The 17933-nt window shown below is 37.2% G+C and overlaps 1 protein-coding gene across 1 annotated transcript in view; it reads right to left on the bottom strand.

Moving 5' to 3' along the window:
* Positions 1-17933, bottom strand: part of TRDN (triadin) — a 242640-nt gene that overhangs the window by 147289 nt on the left and 77418 nt on the right. The window contains 6 exon segments of the mRNA XM_050893954.1: positions 3356-3415; positions 8210-8404; positions 9776-9835; positions 12404-12463; positions 13835-13894; positions 16575-16634. Coding sequence (XP_050749911.1) covers positions 3356-3415; positions 8210-8404; positions 9776-9835; positions 12404-12463; positions 13835-13894; positions 16575-16634 — 495 coding nt within the window.

The raw sequence follows: 17933 nt of genomic DNA, 5'->3' as shown, positions 1-17933 counted from the left end.
AAATATTCTCAAGCTCTGTACTTCATCAGATAAAATCAGAAAGTAATTTTTTATACTGTATACAGTAGAGCTCAAGAGGGCTATCTATAAATGTCTCTGTAGAATCCAGGGTAAGTCACTGTTGCAGTCATGATATTCATGAGATGGACTTCTGGTTTAGCAAAACCTATCTGAGTTTATGGCTAAAACTCCACTGATATCTGTTGTAAAGGGCTGAGAACCTCAGATACTTTTCTTTTATAAAAAGTAAAATAGAAGTCTTGGAAGTTAATTGATACAGATATAATTATTGTGATTTACAGGAGGATCTGCATGAAACCAGCCAGTATCAGGGACAAATGCTAGCCAGAGAAACAAGAAAACCAGCTAACGCTTCATGAAACAGTTAGCAAGAATCCTCCCTTCTATGGCTTCCTATGAATTTGCTGTGTACAGTTTACATACATTTCATTCATTTTTTAAAGCTAAGACTGCAGTAACATGACAAAACTTTGAGTAAATGAACATGATTTCAGCCTCATTTGATAAAATCAACACAAGAACATTAACTGACCTCCAACAGATTGTTCAGGCAACTGTCGAAATGTATTAATTGATATATTTTGAAAAGTGTATCTAATTAATGAAAGTCAAGGATCTGAGTTTTACTTTTAATTATTTGATCACTATGAAATGCCATCTTAAATGGTCTACTTTGCTATAAGTTCTTGTATAAAATTTATATAAACCTAAAATAATCTAATGTTGCCAGTAATGAATATGAATTTTTCAATAATACAAATGTTCCAAAAATATTATCAAAGAATAAATACTGAATAGTATTGTTATTACTGACATTATAAATCCATATATTGTGCCCAAGGAATCTAATGAGTGGGACACTGCTCTTATAAACTCAAGAAGACAGAAATTCGTATTTGGTGTAAACAATCCTACAAAAAGCCAATATACCTATGTGAAGGAATTTTCTATGAGAAAAATGTGTTTTTTCTCCTTCACAAATGGCAATATTGGGATTGACAGAAATGATTCCTGGTTTGAAAGTATTGCGGTGTCAGCGTGACTGTAATTAAATTCCTTAGCTGAACTGCACTCGGATCTCTTTGTTTGGACAATGTAATTTACCATAAAATATACAAACCAATAAAAGGATACAATACAGCAGATTTTAAAGCTAATCGGATATTAGGGTTATTAAAAGGATTTAGTGTGCTGGTGTTTTCCCCACATTTATCTATTCAAGAAAATGAATTAAAGTAATATTTCACTTCACAAAGGCCAGTGTGAAATGAGCACGTTACCTGAGAAAGGCAGTAACAAACACTAACTGAACAGTGTTTGGTGGTACTCTCCTCAATCGTTTCTATAAAGAGCACAGAGCTGGGCGTACCTGGCCTTTACCTTGCTTCTCAGAGACACCGTCTGGATGTTTCAGTATTGCCTTTCACAGCCTGTGGGTTGACTAAAACTTGTTTTGAAGGCAATGCTTTATTTTACCTCCCACAAAAATGTATCAGGCTCCATCACAACAACCATTCACAGCATTTAACTTCAGATGTCGACAAATGACTCAGCAGGTCAAAAAGCAGTTGCTTTATAGGTGGAGGCATGGGTGGACTTTTGGAGACCCCAAGTTAAGGGACTGTCCTCCTTTTCACCTACAAATCAGATGATTTAAGCTGCTTTATGACTTATTTCCACTTTCTGGGGCCTCAAGCTGTCACCCTAGCTGTTCACCTGTAAGGCCAGCTGACCGCCAATGACCACTGAACATTTTTCAGCTGTTTAATCTGTGGTTTCTTAGCACAACAACTCTGTCATATCACACTGAAATGACACAAGGCAAACATTGGGAGACAAGAGCAGTCATGTCTTTTATCTTCAGAAATTCAAGTCACTACTGACTTCCCTCTCTATCTCCCTGCTCCCCTTCATGGTCTTCCCAGTTTCCTCGTAGCTGGAAAGGTCAAAACTGAAAAACAATCTTCTCCAAAACTCCCTTCCCACAGCATGTCTGCTCTGCCTTAGGAGAGTGTCAAACAGCCCAGGGAGCCATCTGGAAAAAAGGGCTCTGACATGTGTCAAAGCTGCTTGCAAATGTCAGGAGAACTATAAGAGACATCTTGAAGATCTCCATGCAAGTCTTTGTGTTGTGATTTATTAATGGTACAGCTGTGTAAAGCCAGAAACTAGGTGAATCACATTTGGTACAGGGAGTTATTTTTTAAATCAAAGCATAACTAAAGGTCTCTGGAAGGTTTTGCTAACCTTTCTCCCACTCTAAGCCTAGACCCGTCCCTCTGTTTACAACTGGCTGTCTTTAAAAGTCTTAGAGGCAATATAATACTTTGCTTTCTTTTAATGGAACCCCCTGTCTCTCTATGTCACTCTTTGAGAACAGGCCATACAAACCCTCTCCCTCCAAAATTCCAAGCTTGTTCATTTTCCCTCCACAAAAGTCTGTGTCCTCCCTCTCTCCATTTTGACAGTCTCTGTTTCTCACTTACATCCTTAGAACTTCCCAGTTCTGACTGGACATGGGCATGTAAAGAGAGGACCTAAGCCACAAGGCAGAGATAAGAAAACACATCCAATTCAGAGAAGTACCAGTGGAGAGCTTCTTGAGCAAATAACTGAGTAAACAAAGCTTGTAAGGGTTAGTGTGTCCTTAAATATTCTATCCTTGACTCTTTTCAGAAGTATCATTACTTATCATTCCTAGGATTATGTCCTCTCTATACTATGTCTTCTTGCACTGGATTTCAGAAGGAAGAGTGTCCATTAAATAAGGTCAGGGTAGATTGACTTAATATTATGAGACGATGTTCAGTCACCATCAGTAGCTCTAGCTTCTTTTTTTGGCTAAGAATTAAGTGTCTGTGATAGAACAGATGAGCATGGAGATGTGGGAAGAGAGAAGATAAAGCACAGAAGTGATGGATCAGTTAAGATATTTTATATACTAAGAACAACATGGCAGTTCTATTTCTGAAGCATTCTGGGGTTAAGGCTTGCTATTTGTGGGGAAAAAAAACAATAAGCTATTAACAATAAGCTCCTTCCTCTTGCATCTCAGCCAAAAAAAGCATGGAAAAATTTAGCAATTTCTATAGCCTTCCATTGACTCTACTTTTAACATAACCTTAATTTTAATTCATGCATTGTAGACAGAAAATTAAAAGCTTTAATAATACAGCCATTAGCTCTTATGCTTTATTAAAATTATTTGCACACTCTTTGTTGCACTTGTGAGACCTTTCAACAATACAAAACACACTTTTAATACATAAAGGAGTAAAAACTCTCAGGGAAGCAGAAGAATATTAGAATAGAGTTCAATGATGTAGGAAAGTACCTGGATAAAAATCCGCTTGCGCAAACATGTCAATCACATAGCGACAGAATGCATATTGATCTAACAGAGCAAAAAGGAAAAAAAGAGTAATGAAGAAAGTAAATTTAAAATGTTGTTTCTGTTTAACAATGAAGATAAAGCTTGGCAGTGCAAAGACACATTTCAGGGATTGTCTTACTTATATGTTTGGGATTTTTTCCTGGCCTTCAAGTAATTCACATGTTCAGAAAGAGACAATTTATTGTCCAGATCTAATTCAAGACTCCCAGCCAAGAACTTGAGAGCTACCAGTGCCCCAGAGCTACCACCTCTTCTTCTGGACTGGCAGGGCGCAGTGCGCACCCCAGGTCAGCAGTGCACAGCCTCGGTTTTGGCATACGTCCTGACCCCACGCACAAGTACTGTGCAAACTGCTGCCTGGCCACAGGTCCCAAAGACTTTTTCTTGTCCTTGAAGATTCATTTCAAATAGTCGCAGCTAAGTGATAGAAAAATTAAATGAAGTTTTATATCACAGTATTTTGTTAGTATTGTTTTAACAGTATAATCCATATGTACATTTAGTGAATGGGAATATAAAGAGAACTCTGTGTACTTACACTCTTGTAGCAATGAGATTTTTCACAGAGTTTTATCATTTCACTACAGAATTATTTTCCAAACACTAATCTTTACAAATATATATATGTATATATTAAATCTGGATATATATTTATTAAAACTATGCTATTCAGAAATTAAGGCTTCTGAATCTAAATGAAACTCTGATTTCAGAAATGTTGATTGTCTATTGATTTCTCCTATACATAAGCAGAGTTGAAGACCTTAATAAAATTTTCTGACATTAAGAATGGTGAAGAAAAGTTACCAGTTGTAACTGAGTGCAAAAGAATTGCAATGTTATTGCTGGATTCTCCAGCTGGCCAGAAAAAAGCACGCTGCCTCACTGGACTCGAAGGGACATTAGCTTTGAAAGTTAATGTTGATGACTAAATGCCAACTCTGGTTAGCTAAATTAGTTCACAAGTCCTTGAGTTAAGCATATTCATCTGTCTGTCCTAGACTGTTCTAGAACACTTCCTAGGCTACAGAAGTTACATCTCTCTCCACCTTTACTTGTATCTCCCTCTTACTCACCTACGAAGCCACTTACTTTCTCTTTGCCAACTTTGAAACAAAATCATGCAGACTTTGGAATACTTAAAAATTTTAACAATGGCATAACGGTTGTATTTAAATGCAAAATGATGTTCCCAAATATATAACACTCATTATATTATTTGCTTTCTTACATTGTTCACTGGAGCATCAGTATTAGTTGATGCTGAGGCATTTATGGGATTGCTGCTCTGTTATGTTGACTGCCATAGAAGTCCTTGGGTGGAGAACTGCAGCTTTCAAGTCATGATTTCCTATGCAGTTGTAGAAATTAGGAAAGGGTTTACAAGCTCAGCAAATATCCAATTGTTTCTACCAGTTGATAGGAGGCCATGCAGCTATTTCCTGTTACTGAGATGGCAAGGGTAATACTAGTCAGTATTGTAGAACCTGGGGCAAACCTTTCAGGACATACACAGGGCTGTGGCTATAAACACTGCTTTTAAAACCTTTCATGACTATTCATAATAGTGTCTACTTTCATATTTAGGAATTCATATTTATCTTTCTGGCTGTCTCCAGCTTTGGATTCCATCCTTAAGGAATCTAAAGAATTTGGCTGCAATATCTGCCCTAAGTCTATGTGCTAATTTTCTGAAAAAAGTAGCAACATATGTGTGAGAAAACAAGTATGTACAAATCTGTACTCTCATTCAGTCCATCTAAAGCCACTGAAGTCAGCAAAGTGTTTGCACTGACTTCAACGCACTTGCAAATAGGGCCTCAGTGAGCCAGTCTGTATTAATAATTAGAATGGACCGATGTCAATTCTTTAGCCCAGAAAAAACAAATGGCAGGGCACAGCTCTTGCCCACAACTCTGAGTTTTCTTTGCTCCTCTTTTGCCAAAACAAGCTGCCATCATCCATGCTGCCTACTGGGAAGAGCCCCTGGACCGTTTTGGGGCATTGTATGGAAAACTGCTAGATGGCATGGGATAAAACTACATCAGGGGACACAAGCTGTATGGACCATCACAGGACAGAGCACAATCCTATGATGTTTCTATTTAGGTTATGATACAGACATAGCCTGAGGGCCTAGCAGCTCATAGCGTTTCATTGATATTAAAATAATCCATTTTTTAAGCATAGTAATATAAACCAGGATTAAAATAGACTGTGGGTGTTTGGGTGTTTTTTTCTTTTTGTTTGCTTTGATTTTTAGTTTTGTTTGTTTGTTTGTTTGTTTGTGGGTTTTTTCGTGGAAATGTAATTTGAATAAACTTTAAAAAAAAAGGTTTATTCTTGGTTGTACCTGAGAAGAAAGACTTCGTATTAATCTTCTCATAGGATATCTTTAGTAACTGAACCCCTGAAAACTGGGATTTATAAAAAAATTGAAGGCAGAATGTTAAACTCTGAATAACAAAAATAACATTTTTACTGTATCTGAAATAATAAGGTGCACAGTAACATCCCATTGAAGTTCATGGGAATTCTGCCAATCAGCAAAAATTGAAACCTAAGGAATTTTAAATTAATATGATTTTCCAAATGTCTCTTCATGGCTAAAAATTAATTTTAATTTAAACTCTCCCGTTAAAAAGAAAACTTCACACTATAGTTTTCACCTTATAACTCTGTAATAGTAGCACAGATTTTCATCTGAGTGCTCATATATCATGTTAAAGTTTGGCACTAGATTCTTATTGATAAAAACAGTCATAGATATTTCTGTCATTGGATCTCATCTGATTTACCCTAGGAGATGACCTATCTTTTTTAATTTTGAGTAAGGAATGATGCAACAGCAGGGACACCATAACAACCCTTCTGTGATTACTGTTATATTTTTTACATTGTTGCAGAAAAGCTGGCAGAACTACTCCCTTGAGCAAGGAAAAGTAAGGATTGCAGGATCAGGAAAGCTTGGCAAAACCATATTGACTTCAAAATTATGTTCACCTTGGGTCACAGTGGGATGGAAATATAGAACTGAATTTTCTGAGAGTATCCAGCTGGGCAGCAGCAGCTTATGGTGGAAAAAGGAAGGACGAAAGCAGAAAAGGCAGCTTTCACTGAATGTGTGTAGCCCTATCTCCAGTGATAAGCGTAGTTTAAGAGGCTCCTTCCTTCCTCCGCTCCAGCTGCTCATTCCCACTTTCACCTGCCACGGTTCAGTGCACAGTCACTGGGGTCACACTCTAAAGCAGACTTACAAAGTGATCTGTTAATGTTTGATGTTAAGATGGATCGTTTTGCTAATATTTATCAATTAAAGGGAGGAAAAAAACCCATGAAAAAAACCCAAACAAACAAAAAAATCACCACCACTCTCTCTTGCTCTCTGTAATCTTTGACCCCTACTTACTTAAAATATTTTGCTGTCAGGGAGTAAAGTGCCTCATCTGCACACCATTGCTTTTTGAGAGCCTTATCCTGAACAGTATGGAGTGGATCCCACTGTGCACTGAAACCCTGTCAGAGCAAACAAAAACTGAAAGAGATTTGCACCTCCCAAGAGGAGCTCAACAATTTGCTGAACTTTCCCCTTGGTCACAGCAATCAGCATGAAAGATGCTGCTTTGATTTTATGCCTCAAAGGCTCCAATATTTCACGTAAAAAACAAAATTAACTAGAATACAAATAAATGTTAAAAAATACTAGTTCAGCCCACTATGCGTGTCAGAAAGGGGGCTATGTCTCAAAATCTCTGATTTCTAGAAATGTATAATTTAGGCAACTCCTAAGGGGTCCAGAGCTGATGGTTATGAAGTTCTGAGAGAATATGCCCAGGCAGATTTAGATATCCAGGCAGGGATGGCTGCTTTGATGCTCAGGCATAACGATTTATCTGTGGTTACCAGCTGAAAGGATCAGATAGGTGAGCCATGCAACGCTGAGCTGCCTCTATTAATGTCAGAATAATCCTGTGCCTGCAGTGTGGCAGTTCGTACAGAGCGCCAGGTCCTGCTGCCTTCATTCATACAAAATTGTACCTAATGCCATGGAAGAGACACAGGGAAATCAGGGAACCAGTCAGTGCAACTTGGGAGTGGAAGAACCCAGGCTGGCTCTGACAAAGAGGAGCATATAGTTAACACCTCTGTTTGGTGTTGATGCATGTTGATTCTTTGTTTTATCACTTAATTTCTTCTTTCACCAGGGTAATGGCATTTCTTTCCTTTTTAGGAGAAATTTGGAAGCTGTTCACATCAAGTTACATCAGACAGGTATATCACGGTGTCATACAATACCTGACAACATGACAATGCTTCATATAATCTGATGTAAGACAAATTATTACATTCCCTTTCCTCTGCTGTTACTTTCCTTATTGTTACAGAGGACATATGCAGATGTAGAAACAAAACAAAATTCCCAACAGGTCATTGGACAGTCTGTATTTTCCAAAATAACTCTGCTAGCAATACACTACATAAGATGCTACTGAGCAAATCCATGAAGACTCAGGCCTATCTGAAGAGAAATTGGTCCTTGGTAAAGAAGGATTTAAACGAAAATGAATTTTTAGCCATGACAAACAGTTAGAACATTCTGGTTATATAGATTAAACTTATTTTATTCTTGATAGTCTCCTCCTAGCAGTGTGAGATTCATCTGGAATTTATTTGTACTGCACTTTTGTTTTTCATGGGTGGACTTTGGTCCTTGTTAGCTTTAACTCCATTCTCTCTGCTTCTTCCCTACTACCTTTTTAAGATCTTCATCTGTTTCCTCCTGGTTTTGTTTACCTTTCTTTTCCGATTTAGTTACAGTCTGAAGAGCTTTCTCCTCCTTAACTTTCGGTTTGGCCTTTATTAGCCCAACTTCTGTTGTTTTAGTCTCTGCCTGCTTGACCTTCTCAGCCATCTTTGCTTCTCCTTTTCCATCCTTCACTTCCTTTTTAACTTTTGCTTCCACTTTAGTGCTCTTTACTTTCTTCTCCTCTGCAGGTAATAAAGAAAAAGCTTTCAGTGTCATTCTTTTCCCCCAAAATAATACTCAATACCATTTATTTTATCTTGTGCTATTACTAATGAGTTTTTCTTCATTATTAACACCTTGCTCAGATCTGATGAAAACAATAATTCCCCAAAACCAGACAGTCTTCGACAGAAATATGAGATGCAAGCATGTTTTGTCTTCAGTCCTGTACCAAGTATTTGACTGATACTAAATATAGTAGGCTATGGCAAATAATTTTAAATGTTTCTAATGACAATATGATAACTTTTATGGTATAAACTAGGGAGACAAAAGTTGGTCATTAAGCAAACAAATATGGAAGGTACTTCCAGGCTAAATCTGAGTAACTTTAGACTTCAGAGATCAGAGCTAAACTCTGTTGTAAGCTGTAAAAGTAGTTGATTTAAAGTGTGGCTATTTGTAAGGGTCGCTTTTATGCACTGATTCTAGGACTCTGCCCAAGAAGTCTTGAGTTCTTGAGTCTTTCTCTACACCAACTCCCCAGGTTGAAAGACTAGTCTGAGACAGGCCAATTCATGATGTGTCCTGCAGCAGAGTGAGAAGGTTTCCAAGGAGAATTATCAAATGGTAAATACCAGTGGCTGAAGCTACACAGAGGTTGGTGAGACCGGGAGTATTCCTTCTGCTTTTAAGTGTCAGCAGCCTTTTCTCATCTGAGACATGGATGCTGACATGTGTATTTCTAGTTCACTTCAGTGGAAAATCCAACAGTAGTTTAAAATGCCACTGGATATGGTTCAAACTAATCTGTTTACTATGACGTTCACACTTCTGTTTTCTTCATAGCTCTAACTGTCTCCCTCCTAGAGGCAAAACTTGTGTGCTGCAAAATCTATGTCTTCTGAAAAGTTCTAGACTTCTATTTCTATTAAGCCACTGGGCTGACTAGACTGATTTTATCAATATGTAAACTGAATAGTTCTACCTATTCTAAAACAGAATAAAGATATTTATATAAGAGCATTCCTACTCCAAACAAAGCCACAGCATGACCAAGTATTGCTGGCTAGTGAAGAAAGAATTTCCTTAACTAGTTATAGTGAAAATGTATATGTCACATCACTTACAGATAGGCCTACTTCTTTTTCAGGGAAATGGTGGTTCATACCTGTAATTCTCATCTTTGAAATTTCAACAGGTTTTAAAAGGGATCATGCATAGCACTAACCCCTGGATGTTCTAGAGACATTTTAATTCAAATTATATTTTAATTTCATTATAGTGTCATGTAGCTGTTTTTTCATACACATTATATTCTCTGCTCCAATAAAAAAAAGTTTATGAATTTTAATGTAAAGTCTGGTTAAAATGTAGTATAAATAAATAAATACCTTTGGGAGGAGGTTTCTTTTCGGCTTTTTCATGTCTTTCAGGTTTCTCTTTTTGAATTACTAGAAAAGAGTAGAATTGTACATTAGGGAAAAAAAACCTCACAAAGAATGAGAAAACATTGCTAAAACACAGCAACATCCCTGGAAGTTTCACATTTCTTCATGATTCCTGTTTTTCAGTTTGCAAAAATTCTTGCTTCTTTTTCTCAGGTTCACACACTGGGGTAAAAAGCTTCAAAATATCTGTTGGGACTCACCTAACTAGAAAACAAGGCAGTCACACAGATCTGAAGCTTTGTAGGGAATGTTTATACCGCATATTCCAGATGACACAAACTTGCTCAGCTCAAGCTCCGAGCAGACACGGGCTTGATCTTCCAACAGGAAGCCGTGTGGCTACATTTCTCTTACAGAAAGGCGTTTTTCTTAGCTTGGGCTCACTGTTATACAAACACAGCCACAAGCCTGGTGCTCACTTCAGAGCCCAGCTTGAGTGAGTTCATGTCTGCACAGGATACACTGTGTAAGCACACACTGGTATGTCCCCGAAAGGCTGTCAAAATTTTATGCGGAGACTTCTATCTTTCCTCTCTTGGTCGCCATCCAGACACATTGCTGGAACAAAACAGCCTTGAGAGTTAATTATACTTATTTCGAGTGATAACTATATAATAGCAACATCCTCTCTAACTGAATTCCAGCCTGGAATTGCTGCCTGTATGAGCCATGACTGATCTTTAGACTTGTTTTTCTTTTTTTAACATAGCTGTTTCTTAGATGATGTGTTTAAATAGCATTCATATCACTGAAGCTTTCTTGAGCCATTAACAGGGGGTTGAAGAAGTACCCTAAGTCTTTTTATTGAGCGTAGGGAAAACCTGCTGACTGGGGGGGAAGTAGCCACCCGATTTTCAGTACGCCTGTTCCCTGAAGTTGGCCTGGACCTGAGCATCCTCATTTCCTAGGGACTGCAAGTGGTTGCAATGACCCCTCAGCACTGCTGGTAGCTGATCCAGTTTAGAGCAGACCCCAGACAAAAGGGAGGTGAGTCTGGCAACAGGTAGCTCAGCGGCATGCTGCCAGCAGAAATGTGCCTTTGGACGTGCTGAGGGCAGCAAGTGCCCTAGGGCACTGAGTCCACCATAGGGACTCGCACGGCATGGAGACTCTTCAAGAGAGGGTAGCATGTCTATATGTCACACCGCAGCAGCAAATCACCCTAGCTACAAAGTGGCCAAATTCTTCATAAAATTTTCCAGCCAGTGACTGGAGTCATGGCTGCTATTAAACACATTAAAGCTCTAAGTGATTATTTGGTTAGCTAGCAGAAGATAAATGGGTAAATAGGCTGGCTGCTCATTAGGAATATCTCAGTGATTCTTGGAAGTTATTTGCTTTTCAAATCTACACAGACACTGTGGGCATTTATTTTCTCTGGATTACTTCAGTGTGATTTCACTTTATTAAAAAAATCCTACACTTTCAAGTTATACACTGAAAGTAGAAAAAATGACCAAATATCCCTTTAAAAGAGAGACTGGACAATGGCTACCTTTCAAAGTCTTTTAAGGCTTTAAGTCTTCATTCCACTTTTTCTCTTTCTTCACTCCTACCTTCTGTTTTACATTTCTCCTTAGAGTAAGGTTGAGTCCAATAAAGACTGATTTGTACATTTGAATCTATATTGTCTGAACAGATTCAAATTAAACCTAGTTAATTCATGTGTCCCATAATCATGAGATTAATCTGAATGCCATAACAGACTGATATTAAGATACATTGCATAGTATTTTTTTCAAGATTAACTGAGTAAAAGTAAGAAGAGGCAAAGACTGAAACCTAACTTCATTATAGAAATATCTGGCTTCCGAAAAGCAATGCATGTAAAAAACAAAGAAGAAAACCTGGAGCAAAAACATTCAAATGCCAAGCAATAATAAATGTTAGTCTTTAAAAATGGCATAACAGGGCAAGCTGATTGGATTTTGAAATCTCCCAGTCCAAATCATGGCTAAAGACGGAATTATCAGTCAAAAGAATACTGAAAATCACCTCTCATACACGCTATTGCTTCAGAATATATATGATAATTAGTAGATATGTAAATCTTAACCAAAGCCACTTCTGCCATGGAGGACAGTACAAATCATGTACTGAAATGAAAATGTTATTGCAAAAAAATAAAGGCAAGAAAATGAAAATCTATTTTTGGATGTGATGGAAGACCCAGACTGAGAGACAGTAAACACTCTTGCATTAGGTCTGCACCAGATTGAAAACTGGTACACAAGAGAAAGCCTTCTTTGCAGGCAAATTACTGAATCCCATTGTGGAGTAAAAGACATCAAGGAATGAAAATATAATAGTCATAGGCTTATTTCTTTACCTGTACAAGAATGATTCATAACTACCTCTGTGCATCAAAACAAGAGAACTAAGCAAGAAATATACACTGAGCAAGACTTCCCTCAGGGGCTGATCAAGACCTACTCAAGCAAAAGTGAGAGCACCCAAAAAAAGTGGGCATGGACTAGAAGAGTTTTATACTTTAATTACTCCACAGTCTCCCAAACTGTATAAGCGCTGAAAATCTAAAATTGTACAACTTCTAATAATAAACCGCATTACCTTTAGAAGGTGTTTTCTTTTCATGTTTTTCTGGCTTTTCAGGTTTCTCCTTGTGAATAGCTAGAAATAAATAACAACAACATTAATGTTTATTAAAAAAAGAGAAATGATGCATTTTAAATGAGAAAAAGGAGAAAAAAGATCAAGAAACACAACCAGGCACCCTGGCTATCCATGCAAAGAACCAGAAAGATTGATTCAGCTGCTGCTCTCTGCTGTTGATGCCGAAACAGGTGATTCGAACTCTCAAAAACACGTCTAGCATCCCTGAAGTCTCTGCTGTCGGCTGGGGAAGGAATGGCCTTTCTGCCACAACTCTAATCCCATGAAAGAAGTTAGTCAAGAAGAGTCATGCTTATTTATGTTGTTTATTGGTTCATTTTGTCTGTTTTGTTTATACTGTCATTTATTGGTTTATTTTGGTTTATTGTCATTTTTGAGCTTTCTTGTTTATTACTTTGGTTTATTTCTGAAGGATTTTCTGAACTCCACATAACAACTAACAGTTTTTCCAGCTATGAATGATTAAACACTATAATTAATTACAAATCTAATTGCAGTGGCATTAGAACTAATGCTCTTTGGGGCTTTTTGTTTGCTTTTAATTTCCACTTTACAAATTGAAATAAAGTACACTGTAGTGACTAGATTTGTGGCTCAGGTTTCGGAACACACCTGAGTTGTGCAATAGTCACTGAGTGGTGGGTAGTCTGGAATATTCTCCTATGTGGGCCCTGATTTGCTAATTTTTAGCAACTAATGTTTACACAGTAACTTGTCCACGGGTGTGCAGAACTGGTATTTGTATGTGTTCATATCCCCTGAGGTACCCTACAGGGACGAGGCGTGTGAAAACACTCAGCTGCCTATTTGACTCCAGCATATAAGTTTATACTAAGAACACAAAAATGTATGCATGAGCATTGCTATGTACTCTCCAGCCTTGTGTTGGTGTTTCAAAAGAAATTAAGAATTGTGGAAGATAAAGCAGTGCTAGATACCTATTTATTGCAAGTAACTACTGTAAGAATTAGTCCTGCCCTATTCAGTGTTTAAAACTTTTTTTTCACGTGGCCTGTTTCATTCCCTTTGTTTACAAGTTGTCAGGGGTTTTTCCTGGAAGACCATATTCTCTTAGCAACCATACTTACTGTGAGTATTGGAAATACTCAGAGATTACTAGGAGATTATACTAATCCAGAGTATAAAATACATTATGTCCCTTCCTCAGAAAAAAAATAACAGGCATGCAGAAGGAATACAAAATGCTACTCAATCTGTATGTCTGCAAACCTTTATGTGATCTCATGATTTTTATTCATGTTTTATAATATTTTTTCCAGTCAAGGGGATACATAAATGGAAATTGAGTAGACAATTAGTTCTGAGGTACCTCAAAATGTAAAATAAGTTCTGACATTAAATCATTACCTGCATGCCTTTCCTTTTTTTCAGATTTTTCTTGTCTTTCCAGTTTGTCTTTATGTGTCACTAGGAAAGAAGAAATGTGTTCATATATATTAAAAAAAAACCTGTGGAAAAACTTAAGAATCAAAAATAATTCTACCAAGATAAGCCTTAGGAGACAAAATGGCAAACTGTCTTACTCCTGAGCTATCCCTTGCATATCTGTACAGCGTACATCATACTACATGGGTGTGAGCAGGCAACTCTGGCTAACAAGTTACTGCTTACCATCCAAGCCATGGTAGCATGCTTCAGCTGTTTACTACAGTAACATCATCGCTTGCAATTGTCTGTCCATTCCTGAAGCGAGATTTTCAGAAAACTGTCAAGGTCTGAGGCAGAGCTCACAGTAAACGCTGCTGCCTGCACTAGAAAGAGGACATTACCTGGGCCACCCCACACTCTGTCAGGCAGAGGCTCGTAAAAACCCTGGAAACAATCCTGGAGCATCAGAGCATCACATGCACAAATGACACATCTGTCACTTGCCAGCTGGCTTGAAATGGATAACCAGTAATGGATACAGATAGCTAGTAATGGACACTAGCTGAGATCAGTCCCTGGCAATGATGATCTCAGAGCCATAATTAGATACCCAGTATGCGCAAAGTAAAAACTAACATTATGACGGTGGAAACTGTATTATGGTATCCACTCATTCACATAACATTTTCCACTCACTTTTCTTAGGATTTTACACAATAATTTTCTAGACAATGGGACATAAGCACGTGGATTTTAGAACACTTCAGAAAAGTCAGCTGTGAAACTGCAAGGTAGCTTTAACTCTTAATTCCTGTGGAGATTTCGTCCCAGTTTAGTAAAACTCCGTTTGTCAAACATGAGAAAATAAGGAAGTTCTTTACAGTACCGTGAATTCCATATCTAACTGGAAGCAAAAGAAGAAGGGTAGGGAATATTCAGGCTCACTTTTTTTTAGCAATATAGTGATAAAATACATGAGAATCAGTTCGTAACATAGCTGACTGAGTCAATTCTAAGTGACTGAGACACTTCTAATTATTCTCTGTGTCATTAGATAACTTTTCTAAACTTCATCACAGAAGATGATTAGAAATTAGAATAGGATGTTATTTACTCTCTCCATTATCTTAATCTTGAAAAAGGAATGTATTTAAAGTGGAAAATCAGCAGTTACAATACAGGGATGCAGTGAAACTTTGGAGTCTCCCAGTCACAGTACAATGAAATGGGCCTTAGAAAGACATGTATCCATAGTCATAGTTTTAAAATATAATGTACAGTCTGAAAGCAATATTTCTTAGTACTGTGAATACAGAGAATCTCTATACGCAGCAGTGTTTTAGTAGCTATTGTAGCAATAGTTCACTAAACAAAACTAAGTAATACATTCACTTTAAGATAAAATACAGTTAGGTAGACAGAATATTAGTAGGAGTTACGAGAATTTAAGGCAGTATAATAATTGTTATTCTTCTTCATTGGCTATCTGAGATTGGCTGGGATCATTTTTTCCTGTTCTAAGAAACTTTTAAAAACATTAAATATTGTTCTTCTGTCAAATCAAACTGAAGAGTTTCCCAAGTTTTCCACAAAATAACAGGAGAAGCCTTAATGACACATTCATGTTTTAATATGGGACATTATAGTCTTTGCTCTGTCATTTTTCCAAATCTCAGAAAAAATTTCTGTTACCACCATTCCATTTTCTAGTAATAAATATTCATTCTAACAGAAACCTGAGCTTATGTGCCTGCCATTAACCTCTAGAGTCAGTCTTGCTAACTCAATGTATTTTGAATTATTTATATAAAATGGAAAAGCTCCAATCAGAGACCATTAGAAAGGCCTAGTCAAACACAGATTTCAGGAAGGTGCATGTTCACTTGGGTTGTGAGACTCATGTTCTTGGTCTGAAATAAATCAGCCGTGGCTGGATATTGGGTCTTCCCTTTTTTGGGTGATTTATTATGACCATTGGCCTATTTGCTCTTCCAGAATGGGTTTCTTCCTCTAGCCTGAGACTTCATTAATCACATTTTTATGTAAGGGACATGTTCTCAGAAGGTTTAAAGTGTTTTGACAAGCAGGTATGTTCCAACAAAATTCCATTTTGCCAAAAAATCCCTCACAAGAGGCAAACTAGATGGTGGCTCTTGGAACCCAGAGCTAACTCATGAGTCGTGGGTGGAGAGGAAGCAGTATCCGGATTCTGACTCCTACAACAGGCAGATCTGTAATTTATTGTTGGCATACACTAACAACAAATTAGTAAATCCTCTCTAACACCAATGTCTCTGAAAAGAGCCTGGGGAAATTTTTTTTCTAAGGCAGGTCTCTGAAGCAGAATGCCTCCAGGGACCGTGCCCTGTATGTTATAATTTACTCATTACGTTTTGCTCAGAAGTATTCCCAAAGACAAATATTATGCTTGGATTTATTCAAGAAGAATAAAAAAGGCACCTAGTTATGCTCTGGGCATCTTTTACATAAGTTAATAATACAGTAAAAATTTATTCATTAATCTCTGAATATAATTTTAGCCTTTCTGCAGAGTGATGAATTCAAAGTGCTTTTAAAATCCTCATTCTCCTTCCAGCTGGCTTTCACAACACCTCCTCCATCCTTAAACATAATTGGGATTTGGGTTCAAGAGTCAATAAATTAGGCTGTTTTGAACCACTGGTAAAAAGACAAGGAACATCAAATGCTGAATACATACCCTTTAGGGGTTCCTTCCTCTCAATTTTTTCTTGTTTTTCAGGTTTGTCTCTGTGAATTACTAGAAATAAAAAAAAAAAAAAAACAACCCACAATAAATCTGTAATCTGGAGGTATTACGTACACTTCTTATTTCACCAAAGTGATCGAGGAAAAATATTTGTAAATTCAAGTAATGGATTTTAGCTCTGAGTCACAGGTACTAGATGATGTATAGACCTTCTTAATGTCAATATTTAATTCCAGGTCCAAGAGAAATATTTTTCCTTGAATAAGCCTTCAGATGTCAGACTATATTTTTGCAAAATAAGTGATTATTCGGCAACCTTAATCTAATCTGTGGGATCTCTTTTGGTCCCATTACACAAGCACCCTGACTCTAAGATTTCTGACAGAGGAAATTATTTTCAGTCCTTGACAGCATTGCTTTCTATTCTTAACAAAAAAAGGGCTAGCATATTGCTTTCCATGCTCTTTTTTCTTTATTTTTAGCTGTTACTTCAGCCACAGGATGGATTAGCAAGAAAACATCTCTTTTAATCAGAGTGTAACTTCAGGAAGAGCAGCTGTTCAAAACACAACCAACTACATGTCCTGCTAGAAGCAGGCAAACATGAATACTTATGGACTCTGTTGTCCACCCAACTTTCAGACCATGTTTTTGGACATGGTTGTATTCCACATCCTAATGATTTAGATAGATAAACAAAAATGTTCCTTGTCAACCTCTACTACTAAAAGACTAGCATTTTGTAATTTCAGGGAAAAAATATTTTCTTTGCAATACTCAAGTTTCTGTCAACAAGTAAACCACAAAAAATACAACTCTGATGAGAAGACAACTGTGAGCTTTATACACAAGCACAGTAATGTTTTTGCATACATTCATTTCACCAGCTTTGCAGCAAATGTCATTTCACAGACGTGCAAGCATTTTTTTGTTGGTTAAATATTTCCTCATTAAAAAATAGGTCCATGTCTTTAAGAAGAATCATTCCAAACATTCAGTAATTTCATTATGTCTTGCATGTGTTTGCATTATCCAAATACATTTCCAGTCATAACAGGTAAATTAGTGTTGATAACAATCAGCAGTACAGTGGAAAGAGATTGAAGGGAGATTTTTCAAAGCCTTTAAGGAATGCGGACAGCCAATTTACACTAAAAAAACCAGCTGTGAAGAATGCAGCAGCACCAGCAATGTATTATTGAATGAATTACAGACTGTATGTCATTCAATTGCTTTAGGACATCTGGTAGCATACCAAGGAAAAGCAGTCTCCTCTCTCCCTATAGCATGTAGAACTTAGACTGAATATTTTTGCAGAAACTGTAGCATGCTTTTACATCTTACATTTGT

The sequence above is a fragment of the Gymnogyps californianus genome, chromosome 3 (genome assembly GCF_018139145.2).
Source record: "Gymnogyps californianus isolate 813 chromosome 3, ASM1813914v2, whole genome shotgun sequence".
Taxonomy (NCBI): Eukaryota; Metazoa; Chordata; class Aves; order Accipitriformes; family Cathartidae; genus Gymnogyps; species Gymnogyps californianus.
This window is presented reverse-complemented; position numbering and strand designations above follow the sequence as displayed.